The sequence below is a fragment of the Oryctolagus cuniculus genome, chromosome 8, assembly GCF_964237555.1.
Source record: "Oryctolagus cuniculus chromosome 8, mOryCun1.1, whole genome shotgun sequence".
Classification (NCBI taxonomy): domain Eukaryota; kingdom Metazoa; phylum Chordata; class Mammalia; order Lagomorpha; family Leporidae; genus Oryctolagus; species Oryctolagus cuniculus.
In genome coordinates this window covers 94,301,890-94,329,159 of record NC_091439.1, presented here as the reverse complement: position 1 = coordinate 94,329,159, position 27,270 = coordinate 94,301,890, and the positions used below count along the sequence as shown (strand labels likewise).

Here is a 27,270-nt window from a genome sequence, read left to right as displayed (position 1 = left end):
GGGTAAAAAGAAAGTTTTCATGTAAAACCTGATCCCCAGCAAAATGACATTTTGAACTTTGAGTTACATCTTTATTCTTGTGGCTCCACCACCGGTTTTCCAGTACCTCCCTCAGTGCAGTCATAGGCTCACGGGAGGTTGGACTTGAAGAATCCTCTGGGGAGTACTGAGTTCAAGCATCTCATTATATAAACGAGGAGGTTGAGGCCCAGAGTGGTGAAGTTACATGCTCAACAATAACAAAAAACAAAAAACAAACAGGCAAACAAAAACTACAAACAACAACAACAACAACAACAAAAAAAAACAAAACCAAACCACTCAGACACATACTCAAGGTCATATAGATAATTGATGGCAGATGTGCGACCAGAATCAAGAATTCCTGGTTTCCAGTTCAGTGTTCCTTGGTTTTTCTGAGCAAAAGTAGTCCATCTGGGAAGAACTAGGTTACACACTTGCAGAACCCCAGTGCTAAGCAACAGGTTGAATCGCTTGGTAGCTTTTGGAAGGTTGGGAGGAAGCTTTGTTTTTTCCATTTTGAGGTTGCCAGGTCCAGAACGGTAATGTGGAATCCATAGACATTTTCTTCCGATTCGCAGATCTCGTGCAGTTTGCACGCATCAGAGAATATGCTTTGAAATGACTGGTGATTCATGTACCTCCCTAGGCCACCACACCATCTACATCGGGGTTCATGTGCCGAAGAGCTACCGGAGAAGGAGACGCCACAAGAGGAAGACAGGGCACAAGGAGAAGAGGGAGAAGGAGAGAATCTCCGAGAACTACTCTGACAAATCTGACGTGGAAAATGCTGACGAGTCCAGCAGCAGCATCCTCAAGCCTCTCAGTGAGTCCCCCGTGGGCTGGTGCCTCTGTCTCTCTCACACTTCTTTAGTTTCTTGGAGTCTTGCGGTTAATGGGGAGGGACTCAACCCCATGGGGATGGGCTGCATCACAGGCTCATGTCTGAGGGGATGCTTGTCTTGTACTGGCAGCTTGATCTAGGAGGTCATCTGGTAGGATTCTGAGTTAATCAGAAAGATCCGACAGCCTGGAAGCATGTTGTGTTTTCTACATTTTGATCAGTGAACTACGTGTTGCGTACGGTAGTTAACTAAATCAGTGGTTGCTGGATGACTCTGAAAGAATGATTTCTGCACAGAAATAGGTTCTGTCGAAGCAACAGGTGAAGGTATGTGCATAAAAATTTATGTGTCTTTTCAGATAGTAGAGTTATAGGAGATCTTTAACCTGATCACGGGTCAGGTCAATGCTTTATGAAAGAATAATGAAGAAGCATCATGCAAATCAGAGAAGAATGCAGAATGACCCAGGCCTCGAAATGTTGAGCATCTTAGATACAATGCACTGGATTAAAGTGTTACTAAGAGCAGAATAACAGGAGGTCAGAGAACACCTTGGAATCAAGCAATGGGGTTGACTGTGTGCTAAGGCACCTATTTATGTTGCTTCTTGTTTCTGTTAGCGTGGGGAGTATTTGGCTATGTGGGTAGCCTTGTGGCTGAAGTGAGAATGAGTATGCGCAGTAGTAACACATGGCAATTTGGGGAGATTTCCCCAAAAGGACTTACGCAGTGACAGCTTTTCACGTTGGCAGAGCTCTGCGCATGTTCTCCATCTCTATCTGTGCCACAGTTATGGAAATAGGGATGCTGAAATAAAATGCATTATGGGTCATGCAGATAAAGATCAAGTTCAGTTCACAGTCCGGATTAGCACAAGCAACTCAGGGGTGTTGAAAAGAGAATTTACAGAGTTACAGAGGGTGTGAGGTGTGAATCTTTTATAGTCTTGCCGTGGAATTGAGCAGGTGGCTTAGTAAGCGAGGGAAGTGCTGTGCTGAGAGGAGCAATGCAGATGGACCAGCAGATTACAGCTGAAAGGTTGGAGGAGAGTGGGGAGATGGACCACTACATTAAAATTGGAAGGTGTTGGAATGCATGTGAGGCTTGGAACAGAGAGCAGGAGACTAAAGTTAGGTGTTTTCTCTTGGAGTGTTGGGGGAAAGACTTTCTGAAAGAAGGGATCCTTCATGTATCTATGAAAATAATAGGATCTGCTTTGAGCAAAGTCCTTGAAATGTACAATAAAAGGTATAAAAATGTTACAGTTATTAGTATGGACCTTTCAAATAAAGCGCTGTGGTTTCTTTCTACTTACGATCTGTTTTTGCAAGACCTGTCAGTGAGGAACCCATCATAGTGCATGTGTCGTTTTTCTTTATCTCTCTGGTAAGTTGTCTTTCACTCTGCAATTTAAGAGTAAGATTGCACCATGACTATATATGTATTACCAAGGAAAGAGATGCTCTCCTAAGACAAAAGGGCCAAGGGGTTTTGAGATGATAGCTTATGTACCAGGAAGGGCAATGGGAACAAAATGCCAGAAACACTCAGATGAGTAATAAGGAATAAACAGATCAGAAAGAGCCTATGCATCTCCACAAAATCCTGCTGCTTTCCGTGGCATCTGGGGGCCAGTCTGAATCCAGTGTGTCAAATAAACAAGGCAATCCATCCTCTGTATCCTTGGAGCTCCCCTCCTGGGAAATAATGCATTGCGTTGCATGTTTGGTTTCTAAGGAATCCTACGGAGAAGCAGTTGTTAAGGACCAAATTGGTAAATGATCATAAGGATATTATTTATGAATTTCCAATTTATAGTTTTTCCTGCTGGTTGGTAAGTGATGCTGGTCAGTAAGTGCCTCTGACATACGTGACATGAGTCATCCAATCTGACAAGCAGGACCTCTTAGAAATGATCATATTTTCTCTGCCACATATGCTGCAGAGCAGATAAAGTGGGCCCTGGTTATCGGCTGTGGTTCTAATTAAAACTCAGAATTGTTGCACCAGATATTGGAAGACATTTAACCCTGAGGGTTCTGGCACCAACATGGCAGTAAAAATTTGATAGGAAAATCTCCTTATAGAAACAGATACCCAATATACCATTATGATCTTTCCAGAATAGCCACATACAGTGTCTGTTATCTTTGGATCTGAGGTGTTTGGGTTACTTTTATCTATAGATTTAGCGTGACCCATTGACACGATTCCCGCATGTGCCTAGCACGGCATCATGTGACGCTTCTAACTTCTGAAATGAGCCAGCCACATATAAATAATAATTTTGTGAGAGTCGTCTGTGATTCTTCACTCCCTTCCACCTCCACATGAGTCCTTCAGTGTTAGTTCTACTTCTAAAATGTGTCCAAATCTGCCTACTCCTTTGCAGCTTTGCTATACATTTTGGCCCAAAGAATTGTCCTCTGCTGCTTAGACAGCTGCTTTTCAAGTGTTTCTCCACACAGAGCACATTGATCATCATAAAGCATAAACCAGGTCATGTCATTCCTCTGTTGAAAACTTCCAGTGCCATTAGAATCAAGTCTCAGTTGGACCTCATGGCCCTCAGCATCTCTGCAAGCCTGCATGATGCCATTCATTCTCTCCTTACCTGGTTTATTCCAGTCACAGTGACGTTCTGGGTCTTCAGTGTCAAAGCCTTTTCTGCCTCAGGACCTTTGCACGTATAAACCCATCTTCCTGAAACGGTCACTCTGTTCTTATCCTTGTTAACTTCTCTGTTCCTTCCTGTTCCAGCTTTTAAATTTTGCCTCTTGAGAGAGGCCTTTCCTTCTTACTGTCTCTAAGCAGGTTCTCCTGAGTTATTCTTTCTGTGCTCTGTGCATGTTTCCTTCTCAATGCATGCCACAACTTGTGTGATTTTTGTGAGCCCACAGCTCTGTCTTGAGCGGATTCTGGACTGTGAGCTCTATGAAATCAGAGATCATGGTTGTCCTGTGTACTCTCTTGTCTCGGGCACCTAGGACGGTGCCTGGCAGTATGAGCTCAGCATGTGTTTGTTCAAGAGTACTTGAATGAATGGGTCACTACAGAAAAAGAATGAGCATTGCTTTTGTCTAAATATTTCCCACTTGCTAGATGAAGATCCAGTTCATGTTCTGGTCTTTACACCTTGCACATCATCTTTATAGTTCTCCCCTTTGCCGTGTAATATCTGGTTCTAACCATTAATTATCCCTCATGGGGACGTGCCTCAGGATTTCCATACTGCCAAAGTGGTATTTCAGTCTGAGCAGATGACTCCCGAGTGTGAGTGTGTGGAGCTGCTTGCTACCCACAGGTGGCAGAAGGAACTGATCCGCGGGGCACGGTGACTCAGGATGCACACTTCAGAGTGCTCTCGATTCCGCAAAGAACCAGAGCAACTCCTCTTCAGAAGCCTCATCAAAGAGGCATAGGACTGGTTAAGAAAGGGCCTCACGGAGAAGAAATAAGCCAGTTTTCTTCCAGTGTTCAGGCACATCAGGAAGATGACATAATTAACAGGTTCATTTAGCTCATCACAGAGATGCCTTTTCTTTGCCCCATGGCTCTGGTGTCAAGGCAGGGCTTCTAAAAAAGCGCACGTGCGTTTGATCCTTAAGCATTTGCAGCACGGAGGAAGAAGCCAGCCAGCCTCACTCGCGCCTGAGCTCGCAGCAGCTCCAAACCGTGGCGCAGCTGCTGTTCCCAGCGTGGCATCAGAGCTGGTGTCCCAGCCGGGGACACAGAAGGAAACATGTGTGAGAGTGGGGGACACGGAGCCTGGGAAAGCAAAGTGAAATGAAGGAGCAGGCAGGAGGAGAGACAAGGGAATGAGGAGGCGGTGCCGAGTAGGCGGGAGAGAGAAAAGTTAGATTGTGCCTTTCTTAAAAATAATCCTTTTGCCTCCTCCACCGTGCACTTTTTTTCCCCTTAAGTTAGCAGCTGCCATCCTCTGCGGGTTGCCCAAAAAGTAGGTGGGAACACAGTCCTGAGGGCCCTGGAAACCCAGCCCGCCTTCCTCCCCTCGCTAGTTTGGCCTCTGCACCTCTCACTTTGTTCAGGTCTTTGGATGTTGACTGGGGCATCCCAGGCCACCGGGTATCTGCAGAGACTCTGAAGATGGTGGAGACGTGAGGAGACAGAGCGATGGACAGAACGGCCTGCAGCATGGGGCACTCCTTGGCTGGCTGGCACACCCATCAGTGCTCACAGGTGCCGAGGGCAGCTCGTGCACAGATCTTGCCCGCGTGGGGTTGTGGCGCTAGGTATGTCACATGCACACTCATTCAGTTCCATGGCATTCGTTTTCAGCTCTCTGGCCGTGTACCAGAGCTGACGGATTTATGCTAGTGGACATTGTTCTGGAAGCCTGGGACAATGGGTGCCAGTTGGTGATCCGGTTATATTCAGGAAACTCAAACAGAGAAATGGGCAGCTGCTTTTGTGTGGTGCTTCCGGGTAAATGAACGGAGCAGCTTTTCCTACGAGCCAAGAATACTTGGTGTTTTGTCATTCGACTTCCCTTTTTCCCAGTGCACACCCCTGTGCCCTCTCCCTGGCCTGACCTCAACTTCTTGGTACATTTCGATTTTTCCTTGATTTTTAAAATGTTTTCAGGTAAGACCTTTGATTTTGATATCATAAAGTAAGATTTCTTTGATTTTGTAGATGCTCTTGGCATATTTCAAAAATGAATCTGGATACAGGAGAGAAGGGAATCTTTGGAATGTATGTAAAATGAAGTAGATATATCCCTCCTCCAAAAAACAAAACCCAAACACAAAGGAACTATACTGTCTCTTTCAATCTCTGTTTTTTTTCTTTTGCCTTAAAAGTAGGAGGAAGTGCTGTATCTTTAGATCTGAGAACAAAAGGTTTTTATATTAAGAAGTAATTGAGGGGCCAGCCCTGTGGTGCAGTGGATTAAGCTGCCGCCTGCCACACTGGAATCCCACAGGAGTTCTGGTTTGAGCCCTGGCCACTCTACTTCCAATGCAGCTCCCTGCCGATGTTCCTGGGAAGGCAGCAGAGGATGGCTCAAGTCCTTGGGCCCCTGCTGCTCCCATAGGAGACCCAGATGAAGCTCCTGGCTCTGGCCTGGCCTGACTCTGACCATTGCAGCCATCTAGGGAATGAGACAGCAGATGGAAGATCTCTCTCCCTGTCTCTCTGTCTCTGTGACTCTGCCATCGTGCTGGCAGAGCTGCAGTCAGGGCAGTTAAGAGCACACATTCAACCCAGAGCACTTGAGTGTGAATCCCAGGTCCTGTGAGCAGTGCAACCTTGATTATGTACTTAGCCTTTTTGTGCTCCAACTTCCTCATCTGCAAAAGGAAGATATTGGTAAAATTTAGTGATAGTGTTTTGCATATCAAATGAGCACTTGTTAGCAATAATAATTTTGAGTTATTCTGAACACCTCCCCAAACTCATCTCTAACCATCCATTGTGTGCAGGTAATGGTAAAAGCTTCAGGCCAAAACTTTGTAGAGATGATTTCTTTACGAACAATAATCTCTGTTCTTTAGGCTCTTCTAGCCTTTTCTGCCACAGATTCTCACTATGTGTCTTGGTTTGTCTTGTGTGCTATCACAAAGTACCTGAGACTGGGTACTAAAAGACAAGAAGTTTATTTAGCTTACAGTTCTGGTGGTCCAAAAGCATGGTGCTGGCATGGGCTTCCGGCGAGGGCCTTATGGTGGCTGGCATCGTACTGCGGGAGTGTGTGGGAGATGATCATATGGTGAGAAAGGGGGAAGAGAGTGAGCTAAGGAAGCTCATTATAGCAGCCTGCACGCGTGGTAACTAGTTCAGTACCATGAGAGTGAGAACTTACTCCCAGTGGAAAAGCAGAATCCCTTCTGCGGATGCTGCTGTCATGACCTCATCACCCTCTCTGGTCCACACACACACATTTTTTTTCTTTTTTAAGAGAGAGAGAGAGAGAGATCTTCCATCCAGTGATTCACTCCCCAAATACTCACAACAGCCAGTGCTGGGCCAGGCCAAGCCTGGAGACAGGAATTCAAGCTCATGAGTGACCAAGGAAACTAGGGTTTCAGGGGCAGAGCTGGGATGTGTCGTGTTGCTCTTTTTTTTTTTTTTTTTTTTTTTTTTTTTTGACAGGCAGAGTGGACAGTGAGAGAGAGAGACAGAGAGAGAAAGGTCTTCCTTTGCCGTTGGTTCACCCTCCAATGGCCGCCGCTGCAGCCGGCGCACCGCGCTGATCCGATGGCAGGAGCCAGGATCCAGGTGCTTTTCCTGGTCTCCCATGGGGTGCAGGGCCCAAGCACCTGGGCCATCCTCCACTGCACTCCCTGGCCATAGCAGAGAGCTGGCCTGGAAGAGGGGCAACCGGGACAGAATCCGGCGCCCTGACCGGGACTAGAACCCGGTGTGCCGGCGCCGCAAGGTGGAGGATTAGCCTATTGAGCCACGGCGCCGGCCTTCGTGTTGCTCTTTTGCGTGAATACTGTCGCTAGTGTGTGGCTCTGCTTACCAGCCTGCCCTTGGATTCAGTCAACCAGTGGGATCCCCAGGTTTGGGTTCCCGCAAGCAGTGAGCTCTTCTCTCTGTCATGAAAAGCATCTCTTTCTGGCTCTCCTTGGGTGTGTTCCCAGTGAAATCAATCTGGTTGAGAAGGGCTGTTGGGCGGGACAAGTCAGGAATTTGAGGCATTGTGCTGAAAGGAAAAATGTCTGGTGTCCTTGTGTTTTTGGTGGCACTGGGTTGGCTCAGTAAAAATCTGTGTGGTACAAAAAGTTGATGTTTATTCCTCTGTGGTGCTGATGGCTACAAGACGATTGTGTCACAGCGCGTCTGCTTTCCCTAGTTAACTCTACAAATCTCTTAAGGAGCCTTGCATTTCTGAAATGCAGTTCTCCTGAAGTCACCTCAGAGTACCCTACACATGGCAGTTCTTACACTGTTATACTCCTCATTGCCCGTTGCCACGGCTGTTCTGTTCCAATAGCTATTCCATTTTATCGTGCCATGAGATGCTACAAATTGTGCACTTACGTGTGTCATGGGAGAATTGATGTTGTTGTTATTTATAGTGGCTCATGAGTTCAGGAGGCCTCAGAAGGTTCTAGTTTACTCCAGGTGCTGGGGTACTCAGGGCTAAAAAGAGATTGTGACTTGGAGTGGAATGTGGGGGAAAACCACAACAGTGTGTGGAATTTAAGATGCAGAATATACTTTAGTGAAGTCAATGGGGTATAAATGACTGACTGCCATAAGTATTACCACTTCAATGGAAGGTAGGCACAGCCTGTCTGGGATTCAGGTTTACAAGGCAGGAAGCAGGAATGCATGAGTGTGTGAATGAGTGAGTGAGTGAGTGTGTGTGTGTGTGTGTATGATTGGAATGCACTGGCAGAATGCAAGACACTGGCAGAGGTCTTCTTGGAATGCTCTTCTGTTTAGGAACATTTTCATATAGGAGGAAATAACTCTTGAAAGACATGGGTTCTTAATAGCAGGGATTTAAATCCAGGGCTTTATGAGAGTGTGCTGTACATGTATGAGTTGGGGTGAGGAACCATGGGTATACACTATAAATAAATTCTCCAGAATTCTCCATGTCCACAATCTGGAGGCAAGAATGTTAGGTTCTTTTAATAACTTTCCCATGGACAGAAGTCTTACTTGACTTTTCATCATACTTGTATAGGGATACTGTGTGTGTGGAATCCCATTTTCCTGCCTGTCTATAGACTCAAAATCTTAGTGATCCTTGATTTCTTTCTGTTCTTACCCCTCTCCCCATAATCGGCCACTCACTGGGTCCTACTGTTGTTTTTTTCTTCACATCTTCTATTGTGTCTGCCCCTTCCTTCACATTCCCAAGGCAATAACTTCTTAATTGAGACTTCAGCCTTTAGGCTCTTATTTGAGATAGAAGGAAGTTATTTCTGACCAGGCTGCCAAATAGCTAAACTATCAGTTCCTTCAAGCCTCTCCTTAATTGTAAAAACAAACAAACTTCTGATTACTTGAGGCAGGTTCCCATCATGGGATCCCTAGATGCCAAAAAGTAAATTGACTTGGTCATGGAGAATCATTTGCTACTTTCAATATGTTAAGTAGTTGAATGATAATTATGTTTACACTCTCTCAGAAAGGCCTATTTCAGATCACTTACACCAACTTGTAATGGCCTTCCCAGTTTTTGAGCTCTCACATTAAGTATTAACATGCATCACACATGCTGGCTTCTAGACCTACATGGTACATGTGGTGATGGCGGATCTCTTTCCTTCAAGGTGTGCCATCTTTCTTATGGTTACAGAGTCAAGAGTGGGGCAGTATCATGTACTAGTTTGAATTATGTTCCTCAATTGCATATACTTTTTTAAAAAATGATTTATTTATTTATTTGAAAGGCAGAATAACAGAGAGGCAGAGTCAGAGAGACAGAGAGGTCTTCCATCTCCTGGTTCACTACCCAATTGGCAGCAACAGCCGGAGCTGGGCCGATCTGAAGCCAGAAGCTGGGCGCTTCTTCCATGTCTGCCCCATGGGTGCAGGGGCCCAAACACTCTTAGGCCATCTTCCACTGCTTTCCCAGACCATAATAGAGAGCTGGATCGGAAGTGGAGCAGCTGGGTCTCGAACCAGTGACCATTTGGGTGCTGGCACTCCAGGCAGCAGCTTTACCTGCTATGCCACAGTGCTGGTCTGACTGTATGAGTAAATCAGGTGTTCAGAAACCACTTGGTAGAGTATCGTAGTCTGGTCTACCCAAGAAAATAAACTGGAGAGGAAATATTGTATACCTAATTGGAATTAAGTACTGTCTTGGTGATAAGAAATGTTATTCCCCAACCTAAATCCTTATTGAAATGTGTTTTAAGCAACCAAATAGCTTTCCAGTGGGGTGATTTGAATAATGCTGAGATGAAAACAGAGAAGGCCAGGAAAAATATTTTTTCTTATCCTATAGATTTACAACTTTGCTTTACCATAACTGATTTGCACACAAGTAAAAACAGAAATTTCCCGTGTTTTTAAAACAGAGAAAAAAGTGCTATCCAGTGTGTACTTTCTCTCCTGGGGAAAATATTGAAATGTGTGAAAATATGCAGGTCAATGTAGGAATGCAAAAATTCTATTTAAGGTAGCATTTCTCTACAGAACCATACAGCTTGCTAGATTGGAATAAGCTTGCATTTGAGTTCACATTCCACGGTGATGAGTGAGGATAGTGTATAGAAGACGTTACTTAGGATAGTGAGACGGGCTAATTACTGGATGTGTCACCAAGGCTGTTTGCGACTTTCCTTGCAAAGAGAACTCAGAAATTTGGTTTGTGTGTGTGTACCTTGTACATGCACAGGTACAAAGGTTAAGGTCAGGTTGCTTTCAGAGATGAATTTAGATGATCTGTAGACATCTGTCTTGTCGCTCCCCCTCTTCGTGGAGGAGCAACACAAGACCCTGCGCTGTTCTTTTCGTCTGCTCGGCCCTCCCCGGGTTTGCTGCTGGTTCTTCCCGGGTTGGCTACTATCCCTTCCACCTCCGTGGAAGGGCAGTTCCCCCTGGCCACATTCCCCACTTCCGCAGGGGAGCAGCACACCACCGGCCGGCTCTCTCGGGGGCTGCACAGGTGTTCCCCTTAGATGTTCCCCTTAGATGTTCCTGGTGCATGCCGTCTCTCTCCTCCTTTATAGTCCTCCTCCGCCAATCCCAACTCGGCTGCCCACACGCCGAGCACGCTGCTCTCCAATCAGGAGCAAGTCCTACAGTTTATTAGTTGAACTGGAGGCAGCTGTGCGGAAGCTGTTCACCTCTCTCCCAGCGCCATACTGTGGGAGAGCAGATGCATAGAATAAGTCCCAATTCGAGCAACTCAGTCCAGTCCGGATTGCTCCCCACAGATCCCCCTTTCTTTTTATTTTTTAGCGTTGATACGCGCCTGTCTTCGGTGTCCCGCGGCACACACTCTGCTCTACTTGCTAGAGTTGCCACAGGCTCTTACAAGTCCTATCAGGCAAACCGAATCCGGGTCCTCTCTTCGCCATGTTGTGAGGAGGTTTTTAGGCGCTGATGCGTGCCTGTATTCGGTGCCCTGCAGCGCATACTCTGCTCTGCTAGAACTGCCTGCAGGTGTTTACAAAACCTATCAGGCAAACCGAATCCAAGCCTTCTCATTGCCTTATTACCTCGCCGCTTCAGCCCGCGCGCCTCTCTCATCTGCGCAGCTTCCCGGCTTTGCGCGGCTCGGCTTCGCGCGCTCCGCGGTCTCCACGCTTAACCCTTTCGCGTCTGAACCACAGCCTCGCGCCAGCGTTCCCTATCTATTCACGCCCCGTGCTCTCTCTGCACGCGGCGGCTTCCGCGAGTAACACAGCGTAGCTTGCGTCTCCGCCACTAGGATTCAATCTAAGTTCCCCGGGCTAGCCTGGCGAATTCAACCCAGCGTACGTCTCCGCCCCACGATTTGGCTTCCCGTCCTTTGCTCCCCGGGCTAATCAGACGGATCCCAATCTGGCTTACGTCTCAGCTTCTGGTTTCAACTTTTCGCCCCCTATTCCCGGGCTAACTTGAGAACCCCAAAGTGGCTTCCGTTTCCGCCTTGGCCTGCCCCCCGCGGCTTCAATTTCCCTAACATTTTTCTCTACCCGGTATGTTTTCCCAAGCTTTCCTCCAACAATATTCCTCCCTCATTTCTCCTGGCCTCTCCCCACAGTCCGTATCTGAGTCTGTTTGTTCTAGCTTTCACTTTCACCTTCGACCTTAGAGATTTCTCCCAGCTTCCCCCCGTAGTCCGTATCTGAGTCTATGCCTAGGCTTTCAATAGCTTCTTCCGGCACCTTTTTCGTCCGGCTTTTCCCTAGGCTGTTTGCTAGTCTCTCTCTCCGGTATTTTCCCAGTTCTTCCCGTTTCTTCCCTCCTAAGTTTCCTATCCGTCCTAGGTTTCCTATCCGAGTCACGGCACCATTATGTCGCTCCCCCTCTTCGTGGAGGAGCAACACAAGACCCTGCGCTGTTCTTTTCGTCTGCTCGGCCCTCCCCGGGTTTGCTGCTGGTTCTTCCCGGGTTGGCTACTATCCCTTCCACCTCCGTGGAAGGGCAGTTCCCCCTGGCCACATTCCCCACTTCCGCAGGGGAGCAGCACACCACCGGCCGGCTCTCTCGGGGGCTGCACAGGTGTTCCCCTTAGATGTTCCCCTTAGATGTTCCTGGTGCATGCCGTCTCTCTCCTCCTTTATAGTCCTCCTCCGCCAATCCCAACTCGGCTGCCCACACGCCGAGCACGCTGCTCTCCAATCAGGAGCAAGTCCTACAGTTTATTAGTTGAACTGGAGGCAGCTGTGCGGAAGCTGTTCACCTCTCTCCCAGCGCCATACTGTGGGAGAGCAGATGCATAGAATAAGTCCCAATTCGAGCAACTCAGTCCAGTCCGGATTGCTCCCCACACTGTCTCAGAATTACAATTTGCTGATTCAGAAATGAGAACATCTCTGGAATTATTTATTCTTTTGCTCTTTGATGATTAAGCTGAATTCCAGTTTCTCAAAAAGCATAATGCCCTTGGTACCTGTATTGAGAAGCCGCTTCTGGTGATGGTGGTGTTATGATCCAGCCATTTGTGTTAACATTATCTCTTGTCAGTTACCAAAGTTTTATCACAAAGGCCACAAGAGAAAGCAATTGTAGTTAATTGATTCCACTTCATTTGTGAAGCTTTGGGAAGGAATATTTAAGAGCAATAGAAAATGTGACTTCTGGATGCAAATTTACGATAAACATGGGCCATATAGCTAGTTGTTTGTTCAAAACTGAAGTTATTTTGATCAGAAAATAGGGTATTTCTGTTGAGAAGGCATGGGAATAGCAATTTCTATTCTAGACATTCACTGCAGAGCACCCGATACTCAGAACACGTGCAGAGTAATTATGAAATCCTAAATCAGTTGTCTCTCATATGAGGATGCTTCACAAAGTTTGTGGAAGATGAACTTAAAATATAATTTTCTTTGGGTGCAAGTTTTTTTTGGGAAATCCTTCTATAGGAGAGGACTTCAGAAAGTTCGTGAAAAATGTGTTATGAAAAAACTACACATAGCTTTCAAAATTATTTTGCACCCAAATAAATTTATATTTTGGTTCCATCTTCTCATTAACATTTTGAAGTACTCATGGACTTTGTAACTTTGTGTGAAACTGCAGAGTGCCACAAGCAGACAAACTAAGCAAATGGACACAAAACCTCAAAAGAGATTATAAACCATTTTTTCTTCCATCTACACACAGCTGTGGCTCATACTTTCCCTTTCTCCTCAATTCATAACTATAGATTCTGAGCAAAAAATACTGTGGTTCGGGATTGAAGATAGGTAACTGATGTCCCAGTGGCTGCTTCAGGTACTAACAGAAGCTTCTGAACAGCATGGAAACGTGGCTGTGGAAACCATTCTCAGCTATAGTTTGCATGCTCAAACCAAACTTGGAAGGTTTACAGGTGTTTTTTTCCCCCTGATGAAACTGACTTTGGAACTTTGTCTATGCTACAGTTCTCTTTAAGATCCTTAAATTTAAGTTCTTTAAAATTTATTTTCATTTTTGGGGCCTGCGCTGTGGCCCAGCAGCTAAAGTTGCCACCTGTTATGCCAGCATCCCATACGGGTGCCAGTTCATGTCCAGGCTGCTTCACTTCTGATCCAGCTCCCTGTAAATGGCCTGGGAAAGCAGTGGAAGTTGGCCCAAGTGCTTGGGCTCTGCCCACCCTTGTGGGAGATGGAGAAGAAGCTCCAGGCTCCTGGCTTCTGCCTGGCCCAGCTCTGGCTGTTGTGGCCATTTGGGGAGTGAACCAGCGGTTGGAAGGTCTCTCTGTGTTTCTCCCTCTCTCCCTGTAACTGTGACTTTCAAATGCATAAATAAACCTTAAAGAATTTATTTTCATTTTTAATGGACTCAATAAGTATACATATGTACAGCTACTGTGTAATATTTCAATATATGGATATGATGTATAATGATCAAGGTGGGATAATCAGCATTTTTCATCACCTCAAACATTTGCTGTTTCTTTGTGCTGGGAATATTTCATATGCTGTCTTCCAGCTCTATTGAAACATACAGTCAGTGTTAGCTGTAGTCACCCTGCAGCGCTGTAGGGCACTAGAACTCACTCATCCCCTCCAGTGGTATTTTGGTGTTTGTTATCTGTTCTCTCTGCAACATTCCCTCTTCCCCTCCTGTTTTCAGCCTCTGATGACCTCTGATCTACTTCCTACTTCAATGAAACCAATCTGTAAGCTCCTTTTATTCTGTGAGTTTATGAATTCTCCTGACATGTGTAAAGCACTGAATGTAGTGGGGCACATTTGGGGATCTCCTTTGTCCATTTTTTGTATCCTGGAAGAAGAGGCAGAGATAGTTTCTGGGTTTGGCAGGTAGAGAGAATGATTGTTTGGTGGTGGCAGGAACTTTTAATTTCATAAAAGGTACAGAGACGTTTAGATGAAAAAGAAATCAACCAAGGGCAGTGTATGGAAAGAAAAACCAACCTGGAGCATGTATTTATTTTCCAAAAGGAACTGGGTTTACAAAACGTCACCGAGTTTTGTATTATGTACCATCATGGGGGGCGGGGCGGGGGGAAGCATGGGAAAGATTTTGAAAGTCAGAAGATGAGAGGACATATTCTGAGCAAAGAAGGAGGGGAAGTGGAGGATTCTGACCTTCAAGAAGGACTGAAGAGAACAGAAAATCAGCATCTTACCCCTCGGAGTAGAGCCCCATGGTTTCACTGGACCACGTCTCCACGTTCTGTCCTCATGTGCCCTCTACCTGCCTTACCTGGAGTTTTCTAGGGATTGTTTATTCACTGTGATTATCGAATGATTACAGTGATCCTCTCACTAGCCTCCCTTCATTTTTATATTTACACTACTTGCTTTTAGAATCCTCCCTACCATATGATCCTCCTGTAGGGAACTGGGCACTTGTCTTCCAGCCATGCTAGTCCATTTCTTAATTCCTGGCTTATTTTTCCCTGCAAAGTACCAGCGTACCATATAATAAATAGGCTCAGCTTACTCAAAATTTCTTTCAAATATTTGTGCCTTCTAGCAGGTCATTTAACTTAATTCTGAAATTTGATTTGTGTTCCTTATAGGCCATTACTGCAGGTCTTTTTGCAACCAACCACAAGACAAACATAGACTAAGGTATTTTTTTTTTTAAATACTTTTACAAAGACGCTACCCTGAGTATCTGTATCACATCCAAGGCTGGCCCCTTGGTAATCTGCCTGATGACAGTGGAAATTCAGAGTGAGGCAATGGGACTTTTTTGGAAGGCAGCTGGATGTAGGGGAATTTTTGTAAGCAATGAACCATTTTTTAATTGAAACCACTGGATGTGGTTAGTAGTTTATTTTAAAAACACCATATGTTAGTTCATTCCTATAGATTGTGACAATCATAGTTTAATCAAAAGCTGCTTGTGACATTTCTGTTTAGTATTCATAAAAGAGTGGCTTGATTCCTTGTAATCCTGAACCCTGTGCCAAATGCCAACACATTTACAGTTAGAGTTTTGCTTTTAGGTAATTGTGCAACTTTTTGTGTGGTAGGTTTTATTTATTTTCATCACTTTCACTAATTTGTCATCTCCTTAAATGGAAAAATATTTTTTCAGCCCTTTGTTTGGTAAACAGTGACTTCTGCTCCTTTCTCCATGGTTCCCCTGAGAGGAAATAAGCTAATTTAACTGCTTTTGGACACTCATTTTCATTAATTTTTTATTTTTTTGCCAGAAAGCCAAGCTAATGCATGATCTCATTGAGACATGATCTATTTGTATGAACTGTAAGCTTCTCAGCTTGTCATCATCCTTCATGGTACTGGGGCAGGCACCCTTTTGGCCACCATAACAGAGTGAACAAGGAGATGCAGCCAGATCCCCGAGCCTTGAATTCAGTGCAGTGCGAGTCATTGAGTTCATCTCAGTTTACTCCCTTTTGATGAGATCCAAGAAATATTTATGGAGAACTTCTTTTCAGGCATAGTCCTGGGAAGTAGAGCTGCGGTGATGAAATTTTCACGAAAATGAACAGTTTAGTGGGGAAAATGCTACAAATCAGATAAATTTAAGAATGTGATCGTTGCTATAGCAGAGTTAGCACAAAACATTCTTTTCTTTTCTTTCTTTCTTTTTTTTTTTTTTTTTTTTTTTTTTTTTTTTTTTTTTTTTTTTTTTTTTTTTTTTTTACAGGCAGAGTGGACAGTGAGAGAGAGAGACAGAGAGAAAGGTCTTCCTTCTCCGTTGGTTCACCCCGCAATGGCCACTGCGGCCGGTGCACTGCGGCCAGCACACCACGCTGATCCAAAGCCAGGAGCCAGGTGCTTCCCCTGGTCTCCCATGCGGGTGCAGGGCCCAAGGACTTGGGCCATCCTCTACTGCCTTCCCGGGCCATAGTAGAGAGCTGGACAGGAAGAGGAGCGACCGGGACAGAATCTGGCGCCCTGACCAGGACTAGAACCCCGGGGTGCCAGTGCCGCAGGCGGAGGATTAGCCTAGTGAGCTGTGGTGCCGGCCCATTCTTTTCTAATTCTTTATTTGAAAGAGAGAAAGAGAGATCCTCCATCTGTTGGTTCACACCCCAAATATTTGTGACAGCCCAGGCTGAGCGAGGCTGAAACCAGGAACATGGAGCTCAGTCCAGGCCTCCCATCTTGGTGGTATGGATCCAGCTAATTCAGCTGTCACTGTTCTCTGTACATCAGCAGGAAGCTGAAATTGGAAGCTGAGTCAGGACTTGAACCCAGGTGGTTCAGCATGGGACGTGGGTGTCCCAGGTGGCATCCTGACCTGCTATACCAAATGCAACTCCCTTCCCTCCATTACAAAATATTCCAAGAACATAAAAAAATTGCCTACTTTTGGTGTGGTGAGTTAGAGAATGGTTCACAGAGGAAATAATATTTGAATTGAGACTTGGAGGAGCAGGAGACTATCAGGAGGTGGAGTGGGGGTGGGGAGGCGTGGTTACATTTTACTGCTCCTTCCTCCAGGAATGGACCAATAGAGATGGTGAACAAGCTAAGGTTCTTCTACAAAAACATCCCTCCTCCTCACAGGGACACAATGTGGTTTTTTCTTTTTGTACCTGCACTGAACACAGAAGTCCTTTTGGGCAGATTGTACTTTGCTTGAAATCCATTCTTTTCTTCTTTTTTGTTATCCCCAGAATTCCAGTTTTGTTCACAATAGGAATGGACCAGCAAAATCCTTGGTTTCCCATGTTCCCTTGTGGCTAGGATTGGCCATGTGACTTAGTCCTGACCACTGAGCTGTAAGCTTAAATGGATTGTGTGGTACTTGGGAGATGGGTACTGGCTCTGGACAGAAAGAGATAGGGAACATTCACACATTTTCTACTGGGTATTGTGAGTGAATATTTTAGTTCTATTATTTACTTCATAAGTTGTAGAATGGTATTATGCATTTTCACTTTCAGGAAATTAGACCTGGCATCTTTTAACTTTGTCACTGGCATAGATGAGGCTGCAAAAATGCTTCTGTTTTCTAGGCCATTCTGCTTACAGAGTGTATTCACCTGTCTCTTCTCTTTTATGTATATACTGAGCAGGATTATGAGAAAGAACAAGCGTGAATCTGTGCTAAGGCAACTTGAATTTCATTGATAGAATTTTGCTGACAATAATAATAAACATTTATTGAACACAAGCTGTCATCTGGGTACTATGTCAGGTACACACACAAAAAAATGACCTTATGTTTCCTCACCAAAGCCCTGGGGTCACTGTTCCCCTTCTTGGGGTTCAGGGCTCTGATGTTTGCAGAGGTAAATGACTTGCCCAGTGTTATGTGACTACCAAGAGGCTTTGTTGCAATGCAGACCTGGGTCTCCCTGACTCTAAGCAAAGGCTCTTGCCCACTGTATTACACAATTTGAAAAAAGATTGGATCAGGTTTTTCTTTTTCTTTTCTTTTTTTTTTTTTTTTGATAGGCAGAGTTAGAGAGAGAGAGAGACACGCAGAGGGAAAGGTCTTCCTTCCATTGGTTCACTCCCCAAATGGCCGCTACAGCTGGTGCACTGCACTGATCCAAAGCCAGGAGCCAGGTGGTTCCTCCTGGTCTCCCACGCAGATGCAGGGTCCAAGCACTTGGACCATCCTCCACTGTTCTCCTGGGCCACAGCAGAGAGCTGGACTGGAAGAGGGGCAACCGGGACAGAACTGGTGCCCCAGGATCAGGTTTTTTGACAGCCTCATGCTAGAATGACTGGGATTTGGAAGGTATCGTTTTCATCTAAATCCAATTTGTGTCATCAGGATCAATTCCTAGGCCACCTTGTAGAGCGATGAAGAAGTAGGGCAGGAGACAGGAAGAAGCCTTTCCTTGTCCCTATTGGATCCAGAATCTTAGCGTAGTCTGAAGTCATACTGTGCTTGCTTTTCTTATTGATTTTCTAAGTAGTTACCGCATTTATGATTGGACAAAGTAGGTTAAAACAGCTAAAACTGACTAAATAAAACGGATAGCGTGGTTTGATTTTGCTTTGGACAGATGGGTTTCCTGCCAACCTGTTTCTTTTATGTTAAGACCTATCTGTGTCTCTGTAATTCAGTTATTTGTTCATTCATTCATAATTTTACTTCTTTTTTGAAATTTACACTTCTAAATTTGTTTATGTTGGTTGTTTTTCAGAGGTGTGTTTTGAGAGTAGTTGGCTTCTGTTTCCTTTACTCAGTCACTCAGCTTCCCCGCTGTAGGAAATCCTTAGCTCTCCAGTCTCTTCCTGCTGGAAAGTGAAATCATAAAAAGTTATCCACTACTGAGGACTCTTGGGAGAATCTCCCAGTCAATACCAGGGAGGATGAGGTGCTTCAGTTGTCCATCCACCCCTTCATCCAGAATGCTTACAGAAGATCTGCTGTGTTACATGCTGGGCTTATGATAGCAAACAAAATTAAATTAATCACATTTTCTACCATTAGGGACTTATGGTCTGGTCCTTAATAACCAAACAACCCATACCAATACATCTTAAATTGACCTGTGGAAGTAATGTGATGGAGTGTGGCTCATTGCACTGTAAAATCTGATATAGGTAGGATTTACTGGTGCTGGGAACATCAGGAAAGGCATCTCTGAGAAAGTCGTACTGTAGTTGAGATCTGAAGGACGAGAGGAGAAATATGGCGAAGGCTGTAGAGAAGGACGCCGCCAGTGACAGAGTGCAAAATGAGACTCTGGGCGAGGAGGCAGCGTGGGGAGTCTCGGTGAAGCCATCGGCAGTGACCACATGTGGGAAGGCCTCATTGAGAAGAGTTCAATCAGGGAAACCATTCCATTAGTTCTGGCTAATAGCTGTGAAAACAAAAGGCACCAATTTCAGGTATTATCAGGCATCTAGGGTACGGGCATATCTACCTTTAACGCACAAAGTAGAGCACCAGTTTTTAACCCAAGTGGAGCATTACTCTTCAGTGAATTTATGTTTTTCCTCCATGCTATTTATCTGCTGAACTGCACGCCTTCCCCCAACCTCTGCTTGCATTTAAAACCCCCTTTTCTACAAACGTTCCACACAATCACATGGTGACGGATCAATAATTTGCTTCTGACCCACTGTGAGTCGCAGCTAAAGCTTTGGCATTGCCACCAAAGGTATATTCCTATCTTCTCTAGTGGCTCTGTGATTTTTGTCTATTTTGATGGACTACTCTACTAGCAGTCAAGTTAATCCATTGAGGATACCAACTCTACAATTTAGAGGTATAGAAGGCTGGAACGGCTGATTATTCCAGGTGAATGTTGTGGTAGCCTTGACCAAATCATCCACAGGCCTTTTCTGTCTGTGACTCACATGATGTAAGGAGGAGAAGGAGAATTGAATGACAGGGTCAAGAGGATGCAAAGCTGCAGCCATGCTTCTGCTTGCTCAATGACTTCCTTCCAGAATGACTTCCCACGTAGCACCAGAGCATAGAAACCCACCTACCATGGCGATTTATAACTTGGTTTGGTTTTGTTAGTTTTTTCTGTCATGGTGAGGGCAAGAAGAGAAATTTGTGGTGCCAAAGGAGAGTTTTGTGTAGCCAGAGGAATTTTGAAACCTTTCTGTACTCAGTACATCAGTATATTTTTGTTCACTGTCCTTTTGAAGTCTATGATCAGAAAATGTGTTTTTTCCCAAAAAGAAATCAGAAAAAGTCCCAGGGGGTCCTCATTGACTATAGCAAACTGTGTGTTTTTAGAGCACTTTCATGTTTTCACACATCGCTTTTCCCCCGCTTTGCTCCAAGATGCATTTTTCCATCCAGGTTATTTTGGATGGCATTGAAAATTTCCCCTGGGCCCTTTGTGCATAGTTCAAAGGGCATTCAGGGAGGTTGATGATATGGCACAAAACATTTTGTTTTTGTGAAGTGCTGTATAGCATATAGAGGCTTTCATGCACAGCGCCCTAATTGTTCCATAACCTCGGATGCAATTAAAGCAAGCGTTATTCCGGTTTTAGAAATAGGAATCAGAGGTCCCCAGAGGCTAAGCAATTTGCCTGAGGTCGCATGTCCTGCATTGGTGGAGCCAAGATTAGGATAGGTCTCTGGCCTTCTGGGCTGGCTCTCTAGATACTGAATCAAGAAACTGAAACACTGGAGGGGCAGGGTTGAAAATGAGACCATTTGATAGGGTGCAATCAAATCCTGGAGGGTTCCATTATTCATTTCTCCAGAGCATGGTGTATTCAAAATTAGAAAATTACTGCTATGAATAGTTGTTTTCCACTTGATTGGTCTTAAAGTCAACCGACTCCTAGAGCAAGCTCCTTTGAAAGTGTGTTGCCTTGGAAATGGATGAGCACAGCACTGTAATAGCTTTCACTGTACTTGAAATTCCAGCAGTTCAGGTGACAGTTGTGTCTTTCTGGAGGGCGTGGGCAGATTCTGAACGGGCTTTTCCCATTGCTCATCAGCTTGGCCGTGGCTGCTCTTGTTACAGCAGTCACTCATCGTCACGGATGTCTCTTAAGAGCTTTTTTATGTATTTATTTTTTGTTGTTGTTGTTTCTTTTCCGAGTTCAGAATATGTGGAAATAGCTTCTTTTTGGCTGATTGCACTGCTTGTCTTTGCCTGCCAAGTTGCTGGTACTGAGAAACACACACAGACTAGAGTAGAAGCATCTAACCTTTGTGTGGAACTTGAGGCTTCGCAAAGGTGGTCACTTCCATGAGTGTCTTTGATCCTCATTAACGACCTTGTGAGGAATCTAATACCAGTTTTATGATTCCCTTATTTTATAAAAGAAGTGAACAAGATTTACAAAAATAACGTTTTATTGTGGTTAAGGCTAAAGACTGGAATCGTAGTTTGAGCTCAGACCCTCTTGTTCCTTTTAGTAGCCGTTTAAAGGTTTTAAAAAATTATCTGATATAAAATTATACGTTCCATCTGATGCTTCTACACATGTACATTATGTTGTGTCCAATCAGAGCAAACATATATACGTCCTCAAACCATTCGCATTTCTTTATGGTGAAAGCATTCAAAATTCTTTCATAAAAAGTAATTTTTACTTTTTTAAAGAAAAATATACAATTTTTTTTATCATTATCAATAGCCACATCTTGTGCAGTACCATGCCAGAACTTCTTTTTTTTTTTTTTTGACAGGCAGAGTGGACAGTGAGAGAGAGAGACAGAGAGAAAGGTCTTCCTTTGCTGTTGGTTCACCCTCCAATAGCCGCCGCGGCTGGCGTACCTCGCCGATCCGATGGCAGGAGCCAGGTACTTCTCCTGGTCTCCATGGGGTGCAGGGCCCAAGGACTTGGGCCATCCTCCACTGCACTCCCTGGCCACAGCAGAGAGCTGGCCTGGAAGAGGAGCAACCGGGACAGATTCTGGCGCCCCGACCGGGACTAGAACCCGGTGTGCTGGCGCCGCTAGGCAGAGGATTAGCCTAGTGAGCTGCGGCGCCGGCCAGAACTTAACTTACTAGCTGTTGGATGGTGGGCAGATCACTTGATTGTTGTCTGAGTACTTGTAATCTAAAAAATAAGGGGAGAAAGATGTCTACCTCATTAGGTAGCTGTGAAGGTTAAAGGAGCTGAAATGTGCTTTCAGATTGGGCTGGCAAATTATCAGGTATTTATTATTATCATCAAGTGAATGGATCACATTCCCACTTTAGCATAGAGCAGAGCTGGGGCTTGAACCTGTAACTTTTTGATTTTTTTTTTAAAGATTTACTTATTTATTTGAAAGTCAGAGTTACACATAGAGTGAGAAGGAGAGGCAGAGAGACAGAGAGAGAGGTCTTCCATCTGCTGGTTTGCTCCCCAGTTGGCCTCAACAGCTGCAGCTGGGCCGATCTGAAGCCAGGAGCCGGGGCATCTTCCGGGTCTCCCACGTGAGTGGAGGGGCCCAAGGACGTGGGCCATCATCTGCTGCTTTCCCAGGCCACAGCAGAGAGCTGGATCAGAAGTGGAGCAGCCAGGACTTGAACCGGTGCCCATATGGGATGTCAGCACTGCAGGCAGTGGCTTTACCTGCTATGCCACAGTGCCAGCCCCAAGAACCTGTAACTTTTAATTCCAGCTTTTACCGCATCATCTTCCTAATATACCAGCAGTTTGCTTCTTTCTCCCCTCTTTAGGTAGGCAGCACCTCACTAAGGTGCTAATGGGAGAGGTGGTTTTCTTGAAATATAGGACTTATATATTCTGTGAGAACATTTGAACTCCTGGAATAAGTTAGCAAAGCTTTCTAAAAATGGATAAACACCCACCTTCCCTATTATTAAGAGTTGCTTGATTCCAGACCAAATTTAACATAAAAAGTAAACTCTCCTCTCTGAATCACACTCATAGTAAATGAATTCTTCTGGATCTACCAGTGGATGTGATGCATTTAGTTACTGACGGGGATGAAGGCAAGATGTGGGGTCCCCATAGCATAAGCCCACTTATTACCCATAACCTGTTCCTGGGATGGGTGTGGTGAACGTGTCTGGTGAACCTCACTGGAGAACAAACCATAATCTCATGTACACTGTCCTGTAATCAAATCAATGCAGTAGAGTAAAGGCCAAATGATGAATTGACCTGAGGTATTTCCAGAACAGGGATTGTCCCTTTTAGGTATTTATGTTCATTTGCACCCCGCATCTGCTCTTACGCGGAGCTCAGCTGGAGTTTGCTAGAGAGTGTGACCTGGTGGCTGCTTCTGCCCCCTCACTAATGTCTTCCATCTTTGCCTGCAGGGGTCCTCAGTGCTGCACTGTAGTCTGTGTGCAGCTTCTCTGCTTATGAATGCAATAATACCTGACCTTTGCATAGCACTCAACAGGCCACACAGCCTATTTGTATCCATCAATGATTATGAGAAGTCTTTGGAAGTCATCATTTCTACTTTCCATGAGAAAATACATACTCAAAAGGTGACATGAGTTGGTCAGGGAGAGAGAAGTATATGGAATAGGACTTGAGCATCCCAAGGCTGGGCTGTTTTTATAATGCTTAAAACAATCTTTTTTCCTGGAGCTGAATTAGTCGGTAAACTAGTTAATAGCTTCATATACTTTACAAAAGTTTTGAAGTATCTTTTAATAATAAAATATAGGTGAAAATAGAAATCAAATATGGGCAGAATATACAATATACTAAACCTCTAGTTGCAAAATTGTTCCTAGAACTGAATCTGCTTCTGAGCTTCCTGGCAGTCAGGATGAAAAGAGGGACAATATTTCTTATCAGAAAAGGAAAAGCATGTTAAGGAGAGGTACAGACTTTACTACAAGTGCATTCTAAAAGGAATGTTTTATTTGAGGCTTTAAATAAGAGGCAATAAGAATAAAAGAAGGGAATGCATTTAAAATTTTACAGCCATGCAATAACAAAAATGCATTGCAAGGGGGCTAACATTTGTAGGTGTCTCTTACGTGCATGGCAGTATACTGGGGACATTGCATGCCTCATTTTATTTAGCCCTCATAAACATCAAATCATTACAGCTATTCTTTTAAAGGTATTATTGTATTCATTTAATGATAAGGAAACCCAAACTCAGGGAGTCGATATTACTTCCTCAAGGTTGCATACTTTCTCAAGTGAACCTGCCATTGAGATTCAGACTTGAATGATTATAGCACCTATGTTCTTCACAGTTTCTTTTGCTGTTTGCATCACTTTAGGGAGGTAAATCTAATGACATGGAAGTATATCATTTTCTGGTATTTCTGCTTTGTCTAGGAATGTGTGTTTATAGGCCCCAGATTAGAAGATCACCTTTTGTGAACATCACTTCTCCCATTGAGCCCTGGTAGGAATTGAAGAGTAAAACAACTCAGGTTCTGTTCCTGTTTGAAAGTGCTTCTCTGAAATAATATGCTTGCTATTTGCTGTTGTTGAATACAAGCACTTTGTACACACTCTCTTCCTTAGTTCTTCCAAGTTTCTTAATAAGAAAGATGACATTATTATTCCCATTTTGCAGGCGGAGACAGTGAGGCTCATTGAGGTTAAATGGCTCACAAAATCACGGAAATGCTCTGTGTCAGGATTCAAATATAGATTTTCCTGGCTCTAATGAGCCTGTGCTTCAGCAGTGTACTAGAGGGCCTCTTGGTAAGCAAGTGATGAAGTTGTTGTCTCTTGAATGAGCTAGGGTCCTAATCTGGACTTGTCTGAAACAAAGAATATGTGGCTTGCCTGGAGTGTCTCCATGGGGAAGTCAGAATTCCCTTGAAAGACAGCTGGGTCAGCTTTAACATGTGTGCAAGTTTTATTTTGTGCAGTTGTATGTCATAAACGTGAATGGTATGATTTTAATATGCAACATTTTCGCAGAATATGTTCCTAGTGACTTTCTGCAACCATAGGAAACCTTGAAAAATGTTGGAATGCCTTTCATTTTATAGGAGTCTCTGAGGAACCCACTAGGGTGAATTAGCTGTTGGGTGTAGTAATGTAAAAAATTGATACAAGCAAGTTTATTTTTGGGAAATGCAGCGAAAGTAAGTTTAGTTTGGAATAGTTATTTCAAAGCTATTCTTTTTGAAAGTCTTTAGCTACCCCAATCAATTATGTAACTAATATCACTCCCATTTTGTCATTATTGTAATAATAATAACCGCCACTTTTGCTTAACATCACAACATGAACAGGTAGCATTACTGATTCTTGTTCTGAACGATTGATAAGAAATAGCTCATTTAACTCTCTTAATAACCCTGTGATGTGGGTATAGTTATTAACTCTATTTTGTAGATGAAAATATGCAGAGAGGTGAGTAACTTTTGTGAGGTACATACACAGCAGATAAATGGCTGGCTCGCCACCACTAGTCTGACAATTCACATAGAGTGGATTAGGAAAAGATACTCATAGCCTCCTTTTCCTGAGTGGGGGCCCATGCAACCATTCGTGTGTAAGCCCTCTTACATTCTTAGATGTAGAAATTAAAAATAATGGGAGCAGGAATGCAGGAAAACACTAAGATTGCTCGCTTAGTCTTGAGACTATTCTTGATCTCCATAATTCTTGCAACTGGGCCACTATCAAAAGACAGTCTCCATTGAGCTCATGTAGTTTAGTTCCTACTTGGTTCTAATCCACAGAACCAAAATCTGGTTAAAAGGCCACAGATGCCCAATATGTGAAATTGCTCTTGAAAGATTTCTCACAAGATAATGCACAGTGTGTGGATTATTTTTAATAGGAAACTTTTGCCTAAAGCCCACTTGCTTTATAAACTGAATGCTGGAATTCTAGAATTCTTTATTGTTACAGATAAAATTGGTGTAAAGTTTTGAACGAGTAGCTTAGTAACTAAGAAGTCTGTAGATCTGAGAAGCATATTGGTTAAGCCTTGCATATGGCAATCAGATTGACTTGGATTAGATGTGTGGACTGGACTTGAAGTGTCAGTTTTCTCATCGGAAGAATGGGGCTAATACTACTTAACTCATTGTATTGTGATGGTTAAATAAGAAGATCAATATAAAGTGCTTACCTGGTTATTGACATATTATAAACTTTGAATAAACATGTGCCATCTAAGGCTACCCATTAAAAATGGGTCAAACTAATTCTGAGTCCTGATGGAATCACACAGGACTAATGAAGCAAACGCTTGACAAGGATTGGGGATCACCAAACAGAACATTCCTAAGGAATTTAGGCGTTAGAGGTTGAGTTCCCAGATGTAGTTCGTATCTCTAGAGGAGTTTGAGGCTAAGATTATCAAGCTCTCTAGAGGGTGGTCCCATAGTCCTGCACAGAGAATGCTCCAGACATGGAGTTCTAGTCCAGCCAGGCCATGCACCAGCTGTGTGACAGTGGCTATTTTACATCCTGCGTGTGAGCTGTGGAATGAGGAGTTTGTGTGGGTTGTTTTCTTCCAGCTGTCACACTCTTCCACTCAGTGTAGCTCATACAAACGAGATAAAGTAGTCAGTTAAAAAATATTGCCAGAAAAGGGCTTTCCCCCCAAATAGTCACAAATAAAACTGAGAGGAAATAAATGCAGAATGAAACAAAACACCCCAACGAGGCTGCCGGAGAGTCCAAATGTTCCCTAGAGGCCAAATGACCCTTTCTTGTCTTTCACTGATTCCTTTGGAGAAATGTCCTCAGCTCACTCACAGGCCTACGATCTTTTGCTTCCTTCCTTCGTTGAAAAAAAAATTCTTTCAAATTCTTTCACTGCAACAGCAGCAGCGGCCCCAGAGGATGCAGGCACAGGAAGTATCCTGCTTTAATTGTTGTCAGTGCCAGTACAGCCCTTTTCCAAGTCACCCTGAGTTGTCACCAGGGTGAATGTATGAATGAGTCAAATGAACTGAGAAGATCAATCCAAATAACGGAACACATTTTTTTTTTTTTTTCCCTCCCGAAGAATAGTTTTGACTTGAGCAAAAGGTCATTTGACCCTGGAGATGTAGTTGGCATAGTGCCTTGAGACGGTTTGTCATTTTCTTTCTATAGTACTTCCTAAAAAGTTTCCCTTTCATTTGGGACTTGTTCAAACTGGTTATTATAATCTTCCTTAAAATAATGGTGACAGGAAGAGTTGATGCCATATAAGATCCATTCTAGAACAGATTTTAAACCTTTGAAGGTTTCAGGGTGGGGGCTGGTACTGTGGCGCAGTGGGTTAAAGCCCTGGCTTGCAGCTCCAGCATCCCATGTGGGTGCTGGTTCTAGTCCTGGCAGTTCCACTTCCAGTCCAGCTTTCTGCTAATGTGCCTGGGAAGGCAGCAGAAGATGGTCCAAGTCTTTGGGTCCCTGCACCCTCGTGGGAGACCTGGAAGAAGCTCCTGGCTCTTGGCTTTGGAGCAGCACAGCTCTGGCGTTGTGGCCATTTGGGGAGTGAACCAGCGGCTGGAAGACCTCTCTCTATAACTCTGTCTTTCAAATAAATAAAATCA

At 44.2% G+C, this 27,270-nt stretch overlaps 1 protein-coding gene across 8 annotated transcripts in view; it reads left to right on the top strand.

Moving 5' to 3' along the window:
* Positions 1 to 27,270, top strand: part of SLC4A4 (solute carrier family 4 member 4) — a 460,760-nt gene that overhangs the window by 150,792 nt on the left and 282,698 nt on the right. For all 8 annotated transcript variants that reach the window (XM_070079470.1, XM_070079472.1, XM_070079471.1 and 5 more), the window contains 1 exon segment: positions 671 to 850. In XM_070079470.1, the coding sequence (XP_069935571.1) occupies positions 671 to 850 (180 nt within the window).